The sequence below is a fragment of the Lutra lutra genome, chromosome 7, assembly GCF_902655055.1.
Source record: "Lutra lutra chromosome 7, mLutLut1.2, whole genome shotgun sequence".
Classification (NCBI taxonomy): domain Eukaryota; kingdom Metazoa; phylum Chordata; class Mammalia; order Carnivora; family Mustelidae; genus Lutra; species Lutra lutra.
The window spans coordinates 10,468,136-10,490,430 of record NC_062284.1 but is presented as its reverse complement, the minus strand read 5'-3'; the positions used below and the strand labels follow the sequence as shown (position 1 = coordinate 10,490,430).

Genomic DNA, 22,295 nt, shown 5'->3' with positions numbered 1-22,295 from the left:
AGCCCTGTCCCCCCACCATCCCATACCTGACATAGGAGGCATGGGAATTGGTAAAGACAGAATGCAGCAACTATCCCAAAAAGCGTGGGAGAAAACGTGTTGCCCATACAAATTCCACCAAGTTCATCGGCGTCCCCAGATGATTTTCTGGGGTCCCTCACAACTTTTTGCCTACTTATCTGTTTGTTTAGAACCACCCCGAGGGAATCGTTCTCAGTAAGAACACATGGAAAGTTTTGACTTTGAGAGTTCAGATTCCATTAATGAACAAAGTGCATTTTTAAAATGTTTTTGCTTTTAGGACAAAAAAAAAAAAGTTGATTTTCTTCTCTGTGCATCAGTTCAAATCAGCACAGAAAATCTGCTGAATATTACCCCAAACACCCAGTTAGGCTGAGAGAAGGGATGGAAAATTTTAGCCCCAAAGGAACTTTTTTTTGGAGGGGGGAGGGAGGTAAAAGAGGAGGCACAGGAGGAGGAGGGCTGAGAGGGTGTCTCCAGAGTCCCTGGGAACACATTCTGACTTTTCACCCACATTGCCTGAGCAGTGCTCCAAATGCTTCCTGCTGGAAGCACAGGGGCTCCCCGGGGAGCAGATCAAGTTGACAGCTGACACTGAACAACATTCCATCTGTCACTCGGCACAGCCCATCACCTCAGCTCTCTTGATTTCTCTTACCCCAAGTTGCCCATCATCGGGGTCTGCCCCACATAAGGACTCTGTATGATCTTAACCTTTTCTGGGTCACGAACCTCTTGGGGAAGCCAGCGAAAACTTCCTCACAAGAGTACACCTCCGCAGAATTTTAGAAGGTCACGGATCCCTCCCCGAAAACACATCTGGGAACCTTTCGTTTCAAACAGCCCAGGTAAGTAGCCCCCTAGTCCCCCTATATGTCTTCACACTCTCAAGGCAAATTCCAGAACCCCAGCTCTGAAGACTACACCTGACCTTTTTTTGTGGGTTTTTTTTTTTTTTTTTAAAGGAATGACCACGAGCCACTAATCCTCTGGTGTGTTCAGATTTTCATCTGCATGCAAGCAAATCAGGCACATACACGGACACACACACACACACACACACACACACACACGGCTTGGCAGGAATGAACAGCAAAGCCGGGTCACAAACGGAGCATACCCATCGAGCGTCTTTGCTCCCGACAAGATGAGGCCGTTCCGGGGGCTTAAAGCAGCTTCGGCAATTGGGGTCAGGAAAGGACCCGGGGTTGGTTATGTGCCTTCCATTCAATAAACAGCACCACTGACTAGGGAACGGACATGCTGGCCGCTCTCCTGCCCACATACACGATTTGCCAGTAAACGCTTCCTGCTCCTGCACAAGGCCGGCCTGCCTGCCAACAGGTTATTTTTGAGTGTTTTGCTTGGGTGGTTAGGGAGAACGTGGAGGGGGCATCCATTTCGGGCCTCTAGGTCCCTTTCCTGTAACTTTAGTGCTATGAAATAATGAAATGGAAAACTGAATCAGAACTTCCAACCTAAATCCCCACCCATTTTTTTTTTTTTTTTTTAAAGGTATCGGGTCAGGAATTCTGTTCTTCAGTATACCATGGGTGAACACCTTGGTATCAGAAAAGAGCTGGCTCTGTGATCAGAAGATAAAAGCTCAAAGGCGTTTCCTTGCCCAGGAACACTAGCCCCATGGGAAGGTGCATGGTCAAAGAGGAAAACAATCCATCCAACTCTTCCTTGACCTGACAGGGCATCCATGCCTGTGGACTGTAAAGGTTATAAAGGACAATTCATGTGTTCAAGTCACTGAGATTCCAAGGGCTAGAAGCTCGCTTCAGGCATAGCTGGATCCAGGGAGTCCTCCTGCCTTCCTCTTCTGCCCCTGAGTCTACCTTCCTTTGTGCAGTCCTCAATCCTACGTCCAGATCTTTGCCCGTGGCAGCAATGACAAGCATTGGGATCTCTGCATTTTGAGAGCTTACAGCTAGCAGTCCTGGAAATGAAAGTGACTTCTGAGTCCACTTGCCAAACCTCAGGGCAGACTCTGGTTGTCGTCACGCTCCTTGGGCCCATCCTTGCATAGGAGAGACCTTCTCTGTGTCGTGGTCAGCCATCCCTGAACCACACGATCATATCTGCAGCTCGCAAGAACCCCCCTTGGGGAAAGGCAATGTTCCCTCACAAAAACGTGCAGGACGAGGCAAAAAGGAAACGTCCACAACGACGATTCTTCCATGAGGCATTTCAACACAAGAATCTTCCAGCCCTGAAAAGCTCGTTTGAAGAGGAACGCCAACCCCCCACCCCGCCGAGGCCAGTGGTAATGGCAGCAAATCACAGCCCCCCACAGAAACCAAAGCCTTCACACAGCTGTTCTCTGAGTGCTTCTTGCGGGGGGGGGGGGGGGGGGGGGGGGGATAAAGCCAAGATTATTCTAGGTTAGAAAGAAGGTACAAAGTCTACAAATAAGGTAAAGAACATGCACGCTACTCAGGAAAATAACGCAGAACCTTTTATAGTTAACAACAATGCCTGTGGCACAGTTGAAAAGAAAAATGAAATCAATCTGCTTTCACTAGTCAGGTGCAGTAAGAGGCTGGTACAGAAATAATGAGCCTTTGATGGCGGAAGAAAAGACGACCGACCCCCCCACCGCCCCGTGCAGCCTTCATCCTCCCCGTGAATCTTCTCTGGGTCCGCCTGAGCCTAAAACCTCTGGTCTTACATCTGGTCTATCAACCACCTGAACGCTGGGTTTTAACATCTCTCAGCAGAGATGCTCACATGCAGGAAACATCTGCAGCCCCCAACCAGCTCCAAGTGGTACTTGCTTCTGCATTCCGACCCTCCCTTCTGGAGCCTGAGCACGACTTGTCCTCAGCCAGACAACGCTCAGTTTGGAGAAATGGTTCCATTTCTTATCCACTCTGGGATTCCCATTCTTAGGAGGCAGAGCCTGGGCCACAAAGGCACCCCGAGAGGCCCAGCAGCAGGCGCTTGCTCCGCTCTGTCCCGTTCTACCACTGGGTCCTGTGTTCATACCAGAGCCTCCGTCCCCTTCCCCGACCCAACGCCCGTACCCCTTGCAATCCCAGGAGAGGACACCATCTGTTCTGGCCATGGCATCCATGACGTGCAACTACCTTCCTCACCACCTTGTCCCCTTTGTTTTAGTTCTTCACCATCCGAAAGGTGAAAACAACTTCAAGATCGGAGTCTCCAAAACAGCAAGGCACCAAAGCATTCGAGCTGGCCTACGAGCTGTTGACTCACGGAGGGTTTCTGGAGGGGACATCGACAAGCTGGCACTTCGGGTCCCTTGAAAAATGCAGACTCCTGTCACTCCTAAAAATCAGAAGATTGGGCAAGACGGACTCTGCATTCCCAGGGAAACAAATGGCAGAGGATGAAGCAAAAGCCTTGGGTTTCCCAGCCTCCGTACAGTCTGCGGTCTGTCACTGCCCTGAGCAGCAGAGGTGGGAGGGGGGTGCAGATCCCACACTCCCGGCCGGCCTAAAGGCTCTTTCAAGCCCTGCTTCCGCCTCACTTATTTCTGTTCTGGAAAAAGTCAGTGCAAGCCCAAAGGGCTGCTTTTCCAGCTCACACGGAATCATCTGCACCAACCTGAGTTTTTCAAGCTTTCAGCAGATACAGATGCGGCTATAGCCACAGAGACACTCGCCACACACATGCCCAATGAGCACGTTCTAGCATTTCTAGATTAACGAAATACCCTGCAGTTATCTTGATGATAAATTTTACATCTAACTGCTCTATCAGTAAGTTTACAATATCAGCTGCCACCAGATTTGCATATAGTAGAGCCTTCACTGAAAATATACACAAAACAAGGCTGGAATTAAATACGCCTAAATATGGACAAGAATTTTGTACAGGTACCTGGAACAGAAATTATTTATTCTATTTTGGTTTTTCCCAGTTTTCCTAAAATGAGAATACATTCTTTGAAGAACAGAGCCAGTATTAAGAAGCCAAGTAGGAAGCACGGAGACGAAACCCAGAGAGCTAAGCTGAAGCTCACATCGTGGCCATGGCTAGGGTACGCAGGCTAGGGTGCCCCTGACTTACCACAGACCAGACCACCCACTGCCTGGGGCCCTGCTGGCACTTTACACACGTTGAGATGAGCCACAGGAAGGGTCTGCAGGCAAAGAAGAGCCCTGCTGATTTAATTCAGGACTGAAGAGGTTGCTATTCTTAGATCTACGAGGCGGATTATGTCCCAAGCTAAAAACCAGGATCCAACTACCCTTTGTCAAGAGACCGGCCAGTGTGTTTCAGTAATTCACTTACTCCCACCGGCCTTTCCGCACCTGGAGAGGACAGGGCCATACGAATGAACAGGACCGTGTTTATCGATCTCCACCATGAAACCCAATGCAAAGGATACCAAGGCAAAGCCTTGCCAGGTAGATCCCGGCCTCATTTTACTGCTAAGGAAACAGGCTCAAATCAACTAGAAAGGTGTCCAAAACCCTGGTGGCAGCTCCGTGGCAGAGCCAGGATTTGAATCTCAAAACTGTCAGACTCCAGAGCCCACACTGGGAGTCTTGCCCAAGGTCACGCCGGCAGGGAGCGCAGAAGTGATTCCATGAACCACAGGGCATGAATTACGAGCTGCTGAAAATGAACGAGAAGCTTCTAGCAGCCCAAGCAATATGGAAGCACCCAGTGAGAGCCACACGCGTGTTTCCCAGCATGTTGCTAGAACACACGGAAAATGGCATGTGACCAGCAGCTGAGGAGAGGGGGTGGAACGCGGCCAAAACTGAGTGACCAGATTTACAGCGTCATTTACCTTAGAAAAAGAAATTAATGATACAGATATCAATAAAGTTGCAAGAATATAATGAGCGATGCTTGCTCCCACGAGGGAGAGCTTTTTTTTTTTTAAAAGATTTTATTTATTTGATGCAGAGAGAGAGAGAGATCACAACTAGACAGAGCAGCAGGCAGAGAGAAAGGGGGAAGCAGGCTCCCCGCTGAGCAGAGAGCCCGATGTGGGGCTCGATCCCAGGACCCTGAGGTCATGACCTGAGCCGGAGGCAGAGGCTTAATCCACTGAACCACCCAGGCACCCCAAGGGAGAGCTTTTTAATCATTTCTTCAGATGAACTACAGTCACAGTGTATTTATTTGATCCAAACCCGACCCACTCTCTTTGGAGAGTTAAAACACATTTTACCCAATGTCACGTTACAATAAAAACTCATCAGAAAGCAAAAGAACTCTGAGCTCCCAGGGCTCTGCCGCGAAGGTGGGTTCACTCTGGGTGCCGGCTGGTACCATAGTGACCTTTGTACTAAAACACTTGATGAAATCGGAGAATAATTCTCTTTGCATCAGCTAGAACACAGAGGGCTGCCCTGGGTTTCAATATAAGTGATAAAGAAAACAGGACCCATTGGTGCCTAATGTGTGTGCCGGCCGACTTGGGAGCCACTGCTGGGTGTACTGGGACATCCTGCAAGGGCCCCATTCTCCCTGGTATGCAGAGGGAAGCCTTCTCGAAGAGTCGCTTTCCTTTAGCCAGCTTCCATTCGACCTAAGACTTCTCTCAATCCCAATACCCTCTTCCGTGTATACACACACGTGTGCACACGTGCATTGCTCCTGCCTGTGTGTCTGCCAAATGCACACGACTCAGAATGATCTGGTTTCATCTGGACCCCATTCTGCATTTTGAAGACCTCATGCACATGTAATAAAGTTGCACTGAATGAGACACACACACCCATACATACCTACAAACGAGTGCACAGAACACTGGTAAAGTCTGGATAAACTCCATGGATTGCGCCAATGTTAATATCCTTGTTTTGATGTTATACTAGTTAGGTGCAACGTTACCATTGGGGAAAAGTGGATGAAGGGTACGGGGGACTTCCTTGCATTTTGCAACAATCTGGGATTCTAGCATTATCCCAAATTAAGTTTTAGGGAAAAAAAGATCTACATCTTCAAAAAATTTTAGGCACCTATAAATAAACAGGTAAGACACAACAATGCAGTTCCTTACAGAAAAGTTAGGACAGAAGATCCAAGAGTCTTAATAATAATTAATTTTTTTAAAAAGGGAAATAAGGGGGGCGCCTGGGTGGCTCAGTGGGTTAAGCCGCTGCCTTCAGCTCAGGTCATGATCTCAGGGTCCTGGGATCGAGCCCTGCATCGGGCTCTCTGCTCAGCAGGGAGCCTGCTTCCTCCTCTCTCTCTGCCTGCCTCTCTGCCTGCTTGTGACCTCTCTGTCAAATAAATAAATAAATAAAATCTTTAAAAAAAAAAAAAAGGGAAATAAGGAAGATGCAAGAGTCTTAAGTCTGGCACTGGCCACCTCAGTACCAGTTATGGGCTGAATTAGGTCCCCCCGCCCCCAAAATTCTTAGGTTGAAGAGCCAACCTCCAGGACCTCAGCACATGACCATTTGGAGACAGGGTCTGGGCAAGGAAATAAGGTTAAATGAGGTCCTATGGGTGAGGCCCAATCCACTCTGACTGGTGTCCTTAAAAGGAGGAAGCCAGGACACAAAGAGACCCCAGGGATGGGTGCACACAGAGCACAGACTCTGAAGGCAGGAGGAGGAGCCCGGGCCATGTGCAAGCCAAGGAGAGAGGCCTCAGAGGAAACCAACTCTCCTGATACCTCCAATCTTGGATGTCCAGCTGTAGTGTTGTGTTAGGACAAACTTAAACTAATACAGTACGCATGTTCCACTGGCACCATTCATCTGGCTTTGTCCCCCTGGTCCTGAGCTCCCGAGCCTGCAGCACCCAGCTTTAAGAGGGAAACAGTGGTTCTCAAGTGTGGCAGGAAACCACATCAAGTAAGGAACTAAGGAACCAAGGCCCCGGCACAGAAGAGCTAAGTAGCAGGTGACCGACCCTACCCTACCCATGCGAGGCTGGTGCTCACTGTCTGGGGATTTATCGCAACACGGCAGACAGAATGCAAGTTTTCGGGGTGAGCCCAGGGGCAGAAGCAGCGTGTGAGAAGCTGTGAGGAGCCAGACTTCAAACACAACAGGAGCAACAATCACCTAATGGCCATTGTGGTTCAAGAAGGGAATGTATTGCCACTTGAGGGGAGGGCCCCTGCCATGCTGGAGACAGGGAAGTGGAAGGCAGAGCATGCCAGCCACCCCTGCCTGAGAAGGGCCAGCTCTAATCCGCACCCACCTCTATTCAGAGCAGGAGGAGCTCCAGACCCCACCCTGGATGATTAGCCTGGACCACCGTCCCCTCTCCCCCCTCTTCCCACAGCTCGGGCTGGGACACCCACTCCGGATTCCGACCCCACCCCCTTCCCCCCAGCAGCTGGGAGGCACCCTGCGTTCTTCCAGCCCTGCTGGCTCCTGTGACTTATTTCCTGAAGCCTTCACGCCATCTGACGCAATGCCCTGACTTGTACTTGAACCCCTGGACCATCCATCAGCCCTGTCCCCACAACCCCAGCCTGGTGACAGATCCCAGACGTAAATGGGAAAACCCCCACCCTCAGACCGAGAGTCCAGCTCCACTCAGCTAAGTTAGCCCAGGCAAGTCCCTGAACCTCTCAGAATCCGTGTCCCTGTCTGCCTCATTCACAACAATGAACACTTGAAAACACACGTGTCCAACAATAGAGGGCATTAAACAGGACAGCAGAAGTCCACAGAAGAAGGTTACGTGTGCAACAGTAACACCATAGAATATTGAGTAACACGGGACAGTGCATCAAATACGGAGAGACATTTGTTATAAACATATTTTTAAAGATTATTTACTTGAGGGGAAAAGAGAGGGCATACACACAAGTGAGTGTGGGGGACAGGGCAGTGGGGAGAGAATCCCAAGCAGACTCCCCACAGAGTGTGGAGCCCAACGTGGGTCTCAGTCTCAGGACCCCAAGATCATGACCTGAGCCAAATCCAAGAGTCAGACGCTTAACCAACTGCACCATCCCAGTGCCTCCTGAACATTTTTGGTATAAAAGTATATCAATGCAGGAGAAAAGAAAAAAAAAAAAAGACGTTATATAATCATAAAGCTAAGAGCAGTGATTCTTTATACTTCCAAAGTTGTCAATAGTGAGCATGTCACACTTTTTAACTAGGAATAAAGTCATTAAAAAAAAAATCGCTACCACACTCATTTCACCTTTTTCCTTCTCAAAAAGAACAAGGTTACAATCCACTGCCCCAGGAACCTAAGGAAGGACACAGGGAGTCCATTACATTATCCTACTTACCATTGCCTACACTACGACTGGCTGGGTTTTGAACTTGGAAGAACAGAACAGCTAAGAAAATGGATTTCGTGGAAGGTTACATCATGGGCCAGAGGCTCCCTGAGGAGACTCCCAAAGGCGTCGACTCCTGAGCCCTGTTCATGCCTTGCATCAAATGGTCTCCACTGCCATGCTGCCCCATCCGTCCTGCTAGCAAGAAAGAGCGCCACGTGCCACCCACAGGTCATTGTCTAGCTGCTCCGTGAGGCTTGGCTCCACGCTATACAGGAGTGAAAAGCCTGCCAGCAGAGCCGTGTTCCCATTCAGCTGGTTTTGTCCCCTGGTAATGAGGTCCCTTGGCTCCCTCCCGGGCTGGAAAGGGGCCGCTGCAGACCGGTGCCAACCAGAAAAGCCCCTTGTGAATGGCCCATCAAGGAATTCGGGAGCTTGGCAGATGGCTAGGCCACAACCGTCCAAAGCAGTCATTCCAGTGGACAATATCGGCTTGACTGGAGATGGAAGGCTTCCATTCCCCCCCACCCCTATTACAGGGTCCATGACATGGCTGCACAGAAGCACTCACACCCCGAGACTGGGGACCCAGGACACGCACACGCTAGGGGCAGGTCTTGTCACCAACAGCCTGTGGCCAAGCCTGCATGGTCCTCACCCCCTTCTCTGTGGACACCCAGAGGAGAGGATCAGCTGTGAACAAGTCTGTGGCTTACAAAGGCCGTATTTATTGTCTTCTCCATCTCCAATCCGCACTCCCATTTTAGGCATCAGACCAGATGGCCGGCTGTGGGCCTCTCGCTCCTCACCAGCTTCACAGGAGCTAGAAGCAGGGGACAAACATGCTACTGCACCCCAGTAGGTACCCATCCACACAGTCCCAGCGCCAGTCCCTTCAGACCTCCCTCCTCTCTGTAGGCACTACAGAAGGCTATAATTCATCAATACCATTCGTGGGTTCCCCCATAGACTTCCCGAAGTTTCAAGCAGCTTCAGGAACTAGCTCTCCATTAGAAGGCATAAATGCTAAAATAGTCTCGTGATCACAAGCATGTTTTTGATTATGTCCTGTATGATAAATGAACGAACGAGTTACATACACTCTGCACATACGGTGGTCTTCTTAAAATGTTTCTGGAGAATCCCAAGCATGCATGGGATAGTAAGACCACCTATTGAGGCCTGTCTCCCAGAAGGCTTCAACTCTTTCCGGCTCCCTGTCAACACAGACCCATGAAACCAGTTCAGAGACTCAGAGAGGCCATCTCCATAGCCATGTGCTGTCATGTTTTGGAATATGCCAGATGGACCAGTGCCGAAAGGTCCATGTACCACACAAATAGACACTTCCAACTCCACTTAACGATCACAAGAAAAAAAAAAAAAAAATGGTGCCCAGGTAGAAATTCGCCGGAAACATTCTTCTTTACAAAGACTCACAGTAAATCCCATGGCCTCAGAACTGCAGAAGGCCCTCTCCCTTGAATGAGGGTCCTACTGCCCATGCCTCCACCTGCCCCACACAAAACCAGAGCGCCTTCTCCCCACACACAAACCAGGTCCCACCCAACTGCAGGAAAAGACCATGGCCTAACTCAGCAGGGAAGACTTCCAGAAAAGGTTCTGGACCTGGTGCCCCAGAGGAAGGATTCTAGAGGGAAATTTTTCCATTGGATTCCATCATCAGAGATAAGAACTCAGATCTTTGTTTCCCACTTCCTTTTCTGTGGTTTGATTTATCTACTTGCCGTGACAGATACCAGAAAACAGCTCTCCCTGGGTCTTAGGGAGATATCGGTCAAGTCCAAGACCAGTGGTCTGGCTGGATTTCAGGAGGCTACCTGGCTAGATGCTACAGCCCGTGTCCTACTCTGCATCAGAATCACATGAAGGGGCTGCTGCTCAAGTTTTAGGAAAAACGAAACATAAATGATGTCCTTAGTACCTACAGAACCCACCCTAACCACATGGGGAAGGGTCTGGCCATCTTCAGCCTAGAAGATCAACTCTATGTCGGGTTCCATGTCGTAGTGGACGTTAAGTCACGACGAGGTTGCGTGTGCTCTACCCTTGGGTCAAGAGACACACTCTCCACCTTTCTCACCCTGAGCCTGTCCTCAAAGAACAGAAACCTACATTTGCAATCTATTTGCCTGACGAAAGCATGTACTCCATAGCTGGGACAGAAAGCCATCGAGGAAAGCCGGCACGAAGTGTATATCTATTCCAAGCCCTCCTAGCACAGAAACCTTGGGCAGTGCATGCTGGAAGCTGAACTGGTACAAAGCTTTAGGTCACATTCCGTTCAAGTTCTAGTTTTTCCTAAACCTTTGCATGGTAATTAACAGTGCTGCAGGAAACAAAAGTTTCCACAGGAAAAGGTAATTCTGTCAAAGCTTACCCCTCCGTGGATGGGGATAGGTCTTAACGATCCAACGGTCCAGCTGTTTGTGGGAGGCCAAATTACCCTTGGTGAACAAGGGACGGAGACGCTCGGGAGGCCCTCGTCCTACAAATGGCCATGCCACAGTGCCCCAAAGCAGTGACGGAGGACCCCTGTCTGATGTAAGAAAAACTCTAACTTCGAGGCTGCTTAACCTTAGACCCGGTGAAAGGTTCCATCTTGCCAGTACACAATGTCAGAAGCTAGGACACAAAATGATTTTTTAAAAACTCAAACAGACCTTATTTCTTTCTAGACATCCAGCTCCTGTAAATACCCTCATCGCAGAATGACCAGAAGTGATCAACTTTGAATGATATCAAGTGCTGAGAAGACAATCATCTCTCCCCCTTTGAACTTCAACAGGACAGTGACCAGAAGATCATTTCGATTATTAAAAACTGGGGTTTCCAAGGTGCACACCCCAAGCATGTCCTGGCGGCTAATGCCAGAGAGCTCCACACGTGTGAAAAGCAGGTGAAAACACGTTATACCCCTCCTGACCGTGTCTTCCCATTCATTGCTTCTTAAGGATCTAGCAACGCCAACCTCAAATTCCACCGTGCATATCGAAATCACCTGGACAGCCTGGAAAACAATCCATGCCCGCCCAGGCAGCACCCAACTGCACTGGATTTTCTTGGGGGTACAACTCAGGTATCCCCATTTTTCAAAGCCCCCACACCCCAACCTCCCACAGATGTGCAGCCCAGTCTGAGAACAATAAACGCTCACGGGCCCACCTTGCCTTCCTCAGTCAAGGCGCCCCGGTTACTAACAGAGCGCGCAGCCCAGGGGCGCAAGCCCGGACACCGCCGCAGCTCATACCTATGTAGAGCGAGGAGTCCTTCCTCCGCACGTGGTCGTCGATGTAGGAGACGCCCAGGGGCTGCACGGGGGTAGCACCGATGCCCAGGAGCACCTGGGCCCCAATGAGCAGCAAGTACATCATGTTGGTGGCGGTCCGGCTGCGGCAGATGAGGTCCGGGTCGGGGCCCTGGTCTCCACCAGAGCCGTTGGCGGCGCAGACGTCACGGCCCTCGGCGCCCCAGCGGATCTCGCCCGCCTCGTACTTGTACTGGTGGGTCAGGAACTCGGGCAGCGCCGACAGCAGCGCGCCCAGGGCCATGACGATGCCACCGCAGCCGATGAGGCGCGGCCGGTGCCCGCGCGCCCCGAAGTAGCTCACGAAGAGGATGAGCGCCAGGTTCCCGATCTCGAAGCTGCTGGCGATCACGCCCACGTCCGCGCTCTGCAGGTTGAACCTCCGCTCCAGGGTGGTCAGGACGCTCACCTGCGGGGTGCAAAAGGAAATCTCAAGGCCAGTGCTAGCGCACGCCACCCGAGCAGCAGCCCCCTCCGGCCTCGCGGGGCGCCTGCGGGCAGACCCTGGCCCCTCCGCAGTGTTTCTGGCAGGCAAAAGACACCTGCGACAAGGGACTTAAACCTGAAGAGTCCGAAAAATACTTAGTAGGATAACCCTAATTCGACGGCTAAAGAATTAACTTTCCCGCTGGCAAGGAAGTTTTTTCTTGGCACCTGTTTCCATCCTGAAAGGTTCTGCCTGTATTTGGGAAACACAACTGCCCTTCTCCACACGTGGCCACCATCCCGTGCTCATGGGCAAGCCCTAAGTCCATCTTCACCGGCTCCCAAACTATACCCTATTTAGAAACTCCATGCTGGGAGGGCGGGGCTTTTTACAAGTTAGCAAATCCTACCTGAAGAAAACAAAACAAAGCCCTAGTTGGCAAAATGGACATGCTGGATTAGCTCACTGGGACAATCATTAGCTCCAGTTCCCTCTGGAAATTTCCAACATACATTTCCCTAGAGGCCTTCAAATAAACGACCTGGACTGTTCTATGCCCTGCAGCTCTGCTAATGTCCCCTGATGGAACCTCTGTATTCTAGTCTGTTCTTCACCTGTTTAACACACAGTAAACCTCCACAGTGGCTTGGCAATGCCCCCCCCCACACACACACACAGAAAAGAAGAGAGGACACCTGGCCTCAAGATGCCACCTAGCAGACAGACACAGAACACAGCTACAATACAAGTCCCTGGATATTACCTTCATGCTACAGGCATCACAGGAGCAGGGTCAAGAAGAGAAGCATTATTTTAGGGCTTTTGAGCTGGGCGGGGGGATGCAAATGGCCCTGCCTCCTACTGTTTGTAGGTTCCACATGGGGTATTATCTGCGAGAGTCCCCGTCTTCATGGGAGGTTGGATAGACTTAGCTGGGCAGGGAAGTACTCCAGGCTAAAGAACAGTGAGCAAAAGTTGGTGGCATGATTTAATAAAGGAGTGGAAAATGGTTGGAAAGGTGGATTGGTGACAGATTCTAGAGAGCCACAGATGCCACCCTAAAGAAATCAGGCAATCCCATGCAGTGTGGTGGAAAAAATGCAGCACATGGAGAGAGGAACACCTGGTTTGAACCCAGCTATTACTCCCTTAATTAGCTGTGATTTCGGTCAAGTTGCTTCATCTGTCCAAGCTTTGATTTCTTAGTGAAGCAGGAACAGGAACATCAACCCAGAAGTGTGTACATGAGGGTTGAAAATAATGGAAGGTCTGCTAGCAGACAGCAGCCTTTCCGTACGTGGAGGGAGAGCCTAGGGAGAGGAAGCAAAGCAGTGGGGTGCGGAGCCAGAACTCCAGGGCGAACATCTGGGACCATCCTGATTCTGAGACCTTGGGCAATTCACCCTATGCTTTCACTTTCCCGTCTATAAAATGGGAACAGGAGTGCCAGGAGCAAACAACATACGGGGTAAGTGCTGTAAAGGGCTACCTATACCACGGTCACTTCTCTATGGGCATCGGGCAACATCAAAGCAGAAGAGAGAATGCTAGGTGTGGCCATCATGTGCCAAATGGGCCACAGAAGAGTGGAGCGAGGAATGCCAGCAAACTATTAACGAGGAGAGAGGAAAGGGAAAGTCAGTAAAGTGGCAAGAGAGATGGAAGGGAGAATTTGAGAGGCTTGCAGGGGCAGACTTCTCTCTCTGAGACACTCTGGGCTGCAGGCTCTGGGCTGCTAAGGACTGGGAGGAATGAGAGTTCTGTGGATCTCGCCTTCCACCAAACGTATGAACACGTGCCCCAATGCCCAAACGCACGCATCCACAGCCTCTGGCCATGGGCACACCCAGCTATACCTGTAAGGATCAGCAGGTCTCTGTGCACCTTATGAAAAAGAGTAGCTCAGGGGTTCTGTCCAACCTCATCTTCAACCCCACACGTTCTAACAGCCTTCTTCAACCCAGGGCTTCTCAAAGCTACCTTCAGATTGGAAACACTTGGAAATGCTTAAGAGTTCAGATGCCCAGTCCCTCCCTGAGCTTCTGACTGAGCTGGTCTTGGGGACAGCCTGGGATTTCGTGACAGTCCCCAGGTGACTCAGCCCAGGGTCAGCAGCGTGGCAGTAATGCCGCCCACTATGATGGTCTGTCCTTTAGCGCAGGGCCCGGGGCGTGGGGGCGGGCGTGAGCGCAGTAGAGCAGTGTTCTAACACTGGTATTGGCCACAGGACATCTGCATCCCCACTCTTGCCCACATTCCAATTCTGATTCCCATTCCCACTGCACTTCCTAACCAGGACAAAGCCAGCTCGCAACTCAGTTGGCCCCCATTATGTGGCTAGTTTAGTTCTCAAACACCAAGTATTTGCAATTGACGAGAAAAGAAATTTATTAGCCGGTCTCATTAAACTGGTTTTCAAATACTCCTGAAGAAGTTCTTTCTGGAAGGTCTGGGGAAGAAAAACAAAGGCTGCCTTTAGTCACTCCTTTGCTTTGTAACCCAAAAAAAAAAAAAAAAAAAAAAAGCATGATGGGATCAGCACTCTAGCAGAGGTTTGTAATAGGTAAAGCTGTGTGGGAGTGCAGAACACAACAGTCTGTCTGCCTGGGAGGTTGGGGGCTCCAAAAGGCTTCACCCCAACCTTTGTGCTGAGCTTTGAGAGATGCCCAGAAGACGTGGGTGCAGGAAAGGAGCGGGAACACATCCAGGCACTAGAGTGCCCTCACGCCTGGTGGGTCTGCAGCCTGGTGACCCCCATGACGGGAGTCAAGGACAACAGACGTGGGAGGGCAGCAGGTGGGAAGGTTTGGAGCAAAAGCTGTTTTTCACTCCTGCCACAAGGCTTAATGACAAATATTAGGCGGCATATCTGAAACAGGACAACAGCGCTGTTTCAGCAGGTGTGACCTGTCATAAAATATCACACAGGTGTGGACATTTATGATGACAGATAAGGATGGTGGGGATGGAGACAGCTGTAGGCAAAACAAAAAACTAATCAGCTCTTCTAGAGAGAGCTGGTGTCTGCGCCTGCAACTCCACTTGTCCTGCCTCAAGCCTGGTCTTTGGAAAACCCACAAGGGATGACAGGACATGGAACGGTCCTCACCTCCTTGACCTGTGGCCTCTGAATGAAGCATTAGGCCCTGCGAACATTTTGAAAAGACGCTTTGTGGATCAGTTAGATCAGAGGCTAAGGTCTTCACTCACTTAAAACACAATTTTGAGAAGATGAACTAATTAAGTATGCATGAGGCCATAAAACCCACTTGTGGCTTTTATGTAGCGGTGAACAATCCAGCAACGAGAAATATGCGTGCTAAGGGGAACGACTGTCTTTACTTAATGGGCAACAGGACTGATGGCAAACGTCTTGGTAATTAGAGACGAAGGAACCGTTAACTCCAGGAGGAAAAGGAAAGTGTCCTTACCCTGTGCCAAGTGGATATGAAGTTATTATTAAAAGAATGCAATATTTATCAGGTCTCTACTAACCACGATTAAAAAAAAAAAAAAGCTTGCATTTCAGAATCTCTTGGAACACTTGTTAAAAATACAGCCTCCGGGACGCCTGGGTGGCTCAGTTGGTTAAGCAGCTGCCTTCGGCTCAGGTCATGATCCCAGCGTCCTGGGATCCAGCCCCACATCGGGCTCCTTGCTCGGCGGGGAGCCTGCTTCTCCCTCTGCCTCTGCCTGCCATTCTGTCTGCCTGTGCTCGCTCGCTCTCCTCTCTCTCTCTGACAAATAAATAAAATCTTAAAAAAAAAAAAAATACAGCCTCCAAAACAGAGAACAGACCCAGTGGCCCGAGATTTTGTATGACTCCAGGGGTCTAGGATGCCCAGCTAGGGCAGGAAACCACTGCTGTTTCAGGGGTCCATCCAGGGGTCCACCCACGTACTCACCATCAACCTTGAGCTGTGCTCCTTAACCTCGGTGTGGTAGCAAAATCACACAGAGCAGATCACCGCCCCATTCCAACCTGAGAGCTTATGACGCCTCAGCTCGGGGGTGAGGGCTGGGGATTTACATTCGAACCAGCTCCCCGGGGGATGCTGATGGTGCTCAGGGGACCATGCTTTGAGAACCCCTGCTCTACTACCCTTCCCATCAACAAGCCTCCCTCTGATCAAGATGGAAGTTTTTCTTTTGTTTTGTTTTAAATTAGACACGAGTGGAAAGCATGCTCTCCTTTTCAGCTCCTAGAGACACTCTCACATAGGCAAACTGGGGTTGCCTTTTGGGGAGGCTCATCTCTTAGGGTGCCTGAGGCACTCCCAGGCCAGCTGCAGCAAAGGGGATCCAGCCCAAAAGAGAGCCCTTCAGCCCACGCTGTCATGAACGCCCTAAGAGGCACCTACGAGACCACGGTCAGGTAGGGATGAGCCCTTCCTCACCTTCAAAAGTCAGGAGCTCACTAAGTAAGGAGAGAAGTTCTCCCGAGCAGCCGCGGACAGTCAGAATAGCCCCCAGGAGCCTTCCCAGAGGTCTGCCTGTTTTCTTACTCGGCCTGGGGCGTGGGGCCTGGACTGCAATCACCTGGGGAGCCTTTGAAAACACCAGTGCCTGCCCCGCCCCCAGCCAGGGCTCTGATAGCGTCTGGGAGATACGCGCCCTAGCAGAGCTACTTTCAAATCTCCCAGATGATTCTAAGACGCAGGCGGAGGAATGTGTGTGCATAGACGCACCGGGCGGACGCTGCAGAGGAGTCGCCGCGCAGACGTGGATGCTACCCCAGGGCAACGTGGTCATCTGCGTGCAGCGTGGGAGCAGGGAAGCCTCGACGCCAAATCTGCCTGGGACGGCACGTGGCCGATCTTTCCGTGCCGGTCTGCACAGCGTTAGCAATACTCGCTCGAGTGAGCATTAGGAGATCGTGCCTCAGAGGACCTGGCACACAGCAGGTGCGTCTGAGAGTTCTCGCCTCATCACCGGTGCGCATGCTCTGTGTGACTTCCAAGTCCCGCCCAGATGCGTGCTCGGTGGCAGGTGCAAGCAACGTGACTATAATTGAGAGACGATCCCTACCCGGTGGGAGTTTATCATCTGGGGAGAGCAGAAAGAAGCCATAGAGTAACACAGCCTACCAACACAGCCTGCCAGACAGAGGAACAGAGTGGCAGAGGGTTTAAGGGAGTGAGAGCATGTTTGGTTGCACGTGAAGGAAAATACATCCAGGATTCTGGGATGCGACAAGGATCAACGGGGTGATGAGAGTAGGGGGAGGTTACAACATGCCACAAGCAAAGACCCATGGGGGTGGGGGGTACAGTTCAGACAAGGCCTGGGACATGGTGGGGGGAAGACCTTTAAGCCTCAGAAGATGGTGAGGAGTAATCAGAAATAAAATCTTAAAGGCCAGGCTGAGGGTCTGCCTTTGATTTGGAGGTCAATGGGGAGCCAAGAGAGGTTCTTGAGCAGAAGCAACATTATCCCAGCAGCGGGGCCTAGCGTGGAGTGAGAAGAACCTGCGAGGACAGCTATCACAGCAGTATTGGTGGGAAGGGAGGCTTCTGCAGGGTAGGGATGGTAGAGCATCAGACAGTGCCCCCGGGAGAGGGCCCAGAGAAGGAGAACAGTGCAGGGCTGGCAGCTGAGGTGTGGACCAAGGAAGGTACAGCAAAGGGAACTCGGGAGAGTCTCTGCTGGCTCAGTCTGGGGCCATGTGAGGGCTGAGAGCGTGGGAAGGCTAGGAGGAGCCTGGGACTGGGGAGAACCTGCATCTCAACACTGGGCTGTCCGAGGGGCATGGGATGTGACAGAGGGCAGCAGGCTGCCCCAGGGGAACTTGGAGGAAGCTTCACCCTTAACCTTTGGTGCCCAGCAGGAGGGCCCATGTCAGGGAGCAGAAGCAGTCCGGGAGATGTGAAGTTCACCTTAGCTACAGTCACATGCGATATGACGTGCAGTCCCCCTGCCAAACAGGGGTCAGCTCACTTTTTCTGCGAAGGGCCATAGAGTAAATATTTGCAGCGTCCAAACCACTCAGCTTCTGTAGCAACTACTCACTCTGCCATCTTGGCACAAAAGCCGCATCCACGGGCAATATGCAAAACAGTGGGCATGTTTGTGTTCCAATAAAACTTTATTAACAAAAACAAGCAGTGGGCTGCATTTGGCCATAGGCCACAGATTCCCCCAACTCCTGCTCTACTGTTCTCAGTCAATCCAGTTTGACAGATCACGTTCTTACGCCTGGCAATAAACACACTGGCCACTTATAACAAGTCTGTGAAGCCCTCCTCTTGCTGGCCTAGGAAAGTCAATCTAGGCAAGGCTGTAATGCAAGTTTATTAATTCCATGAAAGTAATCTGCAAGGCAACTTCAGTTTCTTGTCTGATGTGCCAAGGGCATGTCTCCTTGCAGTAAGAAATGGGATGGTGCAGGATGGGCTGAACCACACAAGCCCAGACAGCACTGTCCTATAAGAAGCAGCAATTTCATCGGGTAAACGAGGCACCATGTGTGGTTTTGTTTTTCATCCGAACAGTGGCTCCTTGGAGCACGTAATTTAGGGCACAAGGGAAATGCCACACGCAGGGCATTCGCTTGTGAATTCCAGGATGTGATGTTTGCAGAACCAGGTAACAGAAGACAACATCTCCTGTAATTGCCCTGGTGGCAAACAGATCGCTCCTCTGCCTCGCAGGTCAGTGGGGAAAAGAGGCATTTAGTCACTGTTGCTACAGTGCTGGCCGATGAGTTAGCCTATATGAACCACATAATAAATAGCTGTCCTCTTCCAACCACTGTTCTCAAAAAGCACAGTAAGAATTACACGGAGAATCCCTGATTTAGACCTAACTCTGGCCTTCAGCCCTCACCAAAATCATCAGTACACTTGAAGGGGCAGGTGGGAAACACGAGAGATTTAGGGAGTCAAACATTACCTGTGGGACCTTAGACAAGGCACTTAACACACCTGTAACTCCCTTTCCCCGTCTGTAACGTGCAGATGAAAATCCTGCCCTCACAGCTTGCCACGGGTTCAAATGCAAGGGAAATGTTCTGTACGATGTTCATCACTGTAACAGCAGTTATGCCTGGAGTTGCTAATACGCAACATGACTTTTCCCCTTTGATGCGGCAGTGTCCTGGGAGTCCAGTGACCCTCTCTGTACCTTTTCTCTGATTACCCTGAGTGAGAGTTGCCATCTGGCTCTCCTTAAGCCTCACTGGTCTCTGCTCTAAGCCCGTCTCTGCCATTCCCTATATCCTATTTCATCATTCGCCTCTTTCTCAGACTACTTTCCCCTCTACATCCCGTTCCTTAGCTTCTCTCATCTCTTCTGCTACCTCTCTCTCCTAATGGCCCTAAAATACAACAGAAACACTTTCTATTGCTCCTTACATGTAGCGAAATTTTATGTTCAATTAATTCTACCAGAATGTGTAACATTTTAGGATTCTCTTCTAAAACAGAATCTCCGAATTTAAAGGCCTCCTACTCATAAATTTCATCATTGATTTTTCTCTGTAGCTCAGTGGTCCATCATGGAAAACAAAGATTCTCCCTCTCCACTGGGTAAAACTAACAGAATGCTCGTCTGCTCTGTTACTGAGCTCCACGGTCAGCACCAGAAATGTCCGCATCAGGCTATTATTCATAATCTGGGTTTAGCACCTTTTATAACCTCATTCTTTCAGTTCACAATTTATGTGGCACCCGATCTCTTCTGTTAGAGAAACTTGAAGAACAGCAGGAGTTAAATGATTTCTTCAGCATTCAACCACAATGTTTAGAAGACCAGACATAGTCTCAAGAAAGAGATTTCTAACATACTAACAACTTATGCAGGCAACCCCCCCCCCCCCCCCGGCAGAACTGTTTTCACCGAATTAGACTTCTCTCGATGCCCTAGGGTCCAGGCTTACCGTCAGCTGAGCTGAAAAACCCCACACTGACTATCTGGGCCATCCAAGGGCCTAAACTAGGGGCTGGAGATGCCCTCAACCAGCTCGCAGAATCATGGAGATGGCAACTAGGAAAATAAGCAGTGATCACCAAGGGTGAACGAGTCTCAAAGCACAGTCAGCACCCAAAGAAACAGCGTGGTTAGTACCTAGTACCATGGGAGAAATGTGGCATCACGGCAGGTTGCCAAACAGGGTGATATTAATTACAGCCATCTTCAACAGTTACTAATTTCTTATGTGACATACAGTACTGAGGACCTTACATATGTTGACATATTAATTCTACAATGTGATTCCATGTGGTAGGTGATACTGAGAGTACAATTTTACAGATAAGCAACTGGACGCTGGAGAAGATGACAATCCTGCTGACAGCCACACAGTAAGCAGAGGGAGGGGCCAGGACTGAAGCCCAGTCACTGGCCCCACACCAGAGGGATGGAGCACCCCTATCCCGACCTCAGTGAGGTTCTCCCCCATCCGCATCGTTAAGTAAGCAGGTGGGTTCCATCAAGTAAGCAGAGGCAGTCCCAAGCAATTAGTAACAAACTTGCTTTTATAAAAAGCAAAAAGAAAAAAAAGGGAGGGGGTACCTGGGTGGCTCGGTCGGTTGAGCAGCAGACTCTTGGTTTCAGCTCAAGTCAAGATCTCGAGGTCATGAGATCGAGCCCGCATCAGGCTCCATGCCCAAGTGGCGCCTGTTTGAGGTTCTGTCTCTCTCTCCTTCCTCTGCCCTCCCTCCTGTCCTCTCTCTCTTACTGTAAAAGACTATTTAATTTTTTTTTTAAGTTTTAATTATTGTTAAAAGCTCTGCAGGGTGGGAAAGAGCTTTGAAGTCATATATAATTTTGAAAACCCAGCATTGAACAAAGATAAACAGGTTTCCTTACGGCTAGACTTATGAAAGATTCCCAAATGGTAACATGCATTGTTAATCATCCATCAAAGTATATAGTATGTAGCATTTCTTGAAATTCTGCTATCCATTTTTTAAAATCCTGAGCATCCCTGGAAAAAATATGTATCTACTTTCAGAAATACTGGGTTAAGATAGGAGATAGGAGAAATGTGTTTAAGTACTAGAAAAAGGTCTGCTGCTCCAAGGAACTAATTTTTTGGCTTCTCCAGTCTCACATCCAACCAAAGGCTATTCAACAGTCTGATTATAGCTACGTTTCCCTTTTTGCCTTGCTTGCCAGGAATCTCGGACTCAAACCTACCGCCATGTTTGAGAAATGGAATGGGATGCCAGGGCTGCAAATAAGCATTCCATTTCTTTCCTGGTTTTCAAGTTCTTCTTGTAATTCCACAGGTGTGTGCTACATACATGAAAACTGCTTCTACCAGAACAGGGTACAAAATCATCACATATACATTCCTCAACAGCAACCCACCGTACAGGTATTTAAGCCCTAATACCTAAGTCCTAAATACCATGATAATCTGCTTCCACTTAATTATGTCCACTCAAAGAAATGAACCCACAAATAAGCTGATAAGAAAATAACACGTTCACCAAAGCCTGAGCATCCAGGTACAAGATAAACACAGACCAGAACGAAACAATGCCCATTTGCGTGCAGTGCTGGCTGGAAGGCTTCTAGAAGAAGAAAGTCAAAACCTTGGGGTCAGAGCAGTTGAAGGCAACAGTCACACACAGTGAAGAGTTCATCTTTCTTAATCTGCTCACACCAGCTCCCTGTGGACTCTGCCACCCGTCCGTCCAGTACATCTCAGGCACAGAACCCCCTCAGCTTCGCTATGACACACAGTGACCGATCACAGGGACGATGCATGTTACTGCTAACGTGGGTGCTGAGAAGGATCCAGCCCATTCCCATTTTACAGGGAGGAACCACAAATGCAGAGGAATGAAGTAATTTGCCCAGGATCACATACCTGTAAGCGACAGTTCTGTCTCCTGCTGCCCCGTCCAGTTCTGCGCCCCCTCCCCCATGTTAAAATAAAAGTAAACGTGTCACTACGTGGTCTCGTTCGACCATGAGTACAACAGTCTACTGTGTGTTGGATGCATGTTCCCTTGTTCAAGGTGCTGAAAATGCTGGACCAATATAGACCAAACCAGGTACCAAAGGTATCACAACTGTCATGGACCAAAGTCATGGAGAGATTATCATTAGTGCAGGAGGTGACAGCAGTGCCGCGTTCTGTCCAAGCCAAAGGTGGGCTCCTGCTCGCCGGAAAGATAAAGGAGGGAACGCCCTGTAAGACTCCCAGCTTCACTCCACCCAGGGAAGGGGCATCCCTGCCTCCCACTCGGCAGGTCCCTTTGCCCACCCGCCACCTTCTTGCCCCCCTGAACACCTTGCTTCACCTCTCTGCCCTATGCTCTCTTCCCCCCTGCACTGGGTCCTTCTCTACCGTATCCACAAACACGCCCAATTCTCATCCG

General features: G+C 50.0%; 1 protein-coding gene across 3 annotated transcripts in view; it reads right to left on the bottom strand.

The window, feature by feature from the left end:
* Positions 1 to 22,295, bottom strand: part of SLCO3A1 (solute carrier organic anion transporter family member 3A1) — a 298,277-nt gene that overhangs the window by 221,022 nt on the left and 54,960 nt on the right. For all 3 annotated transcript variants that reach the window (XM_047735586.1, XM_047735585.1, XM_047735587.1), the window contains exon 2: positions 11,481 to 11,946. In XM_047735586.1, the coding sequence (XP_047591542.1) occupies positions 11,481 to 11,946 (466 nt within the window). The remainder of the gene's footprint in view (positions 1 to 11,480; positions 11,947 to 22,295) is intronic.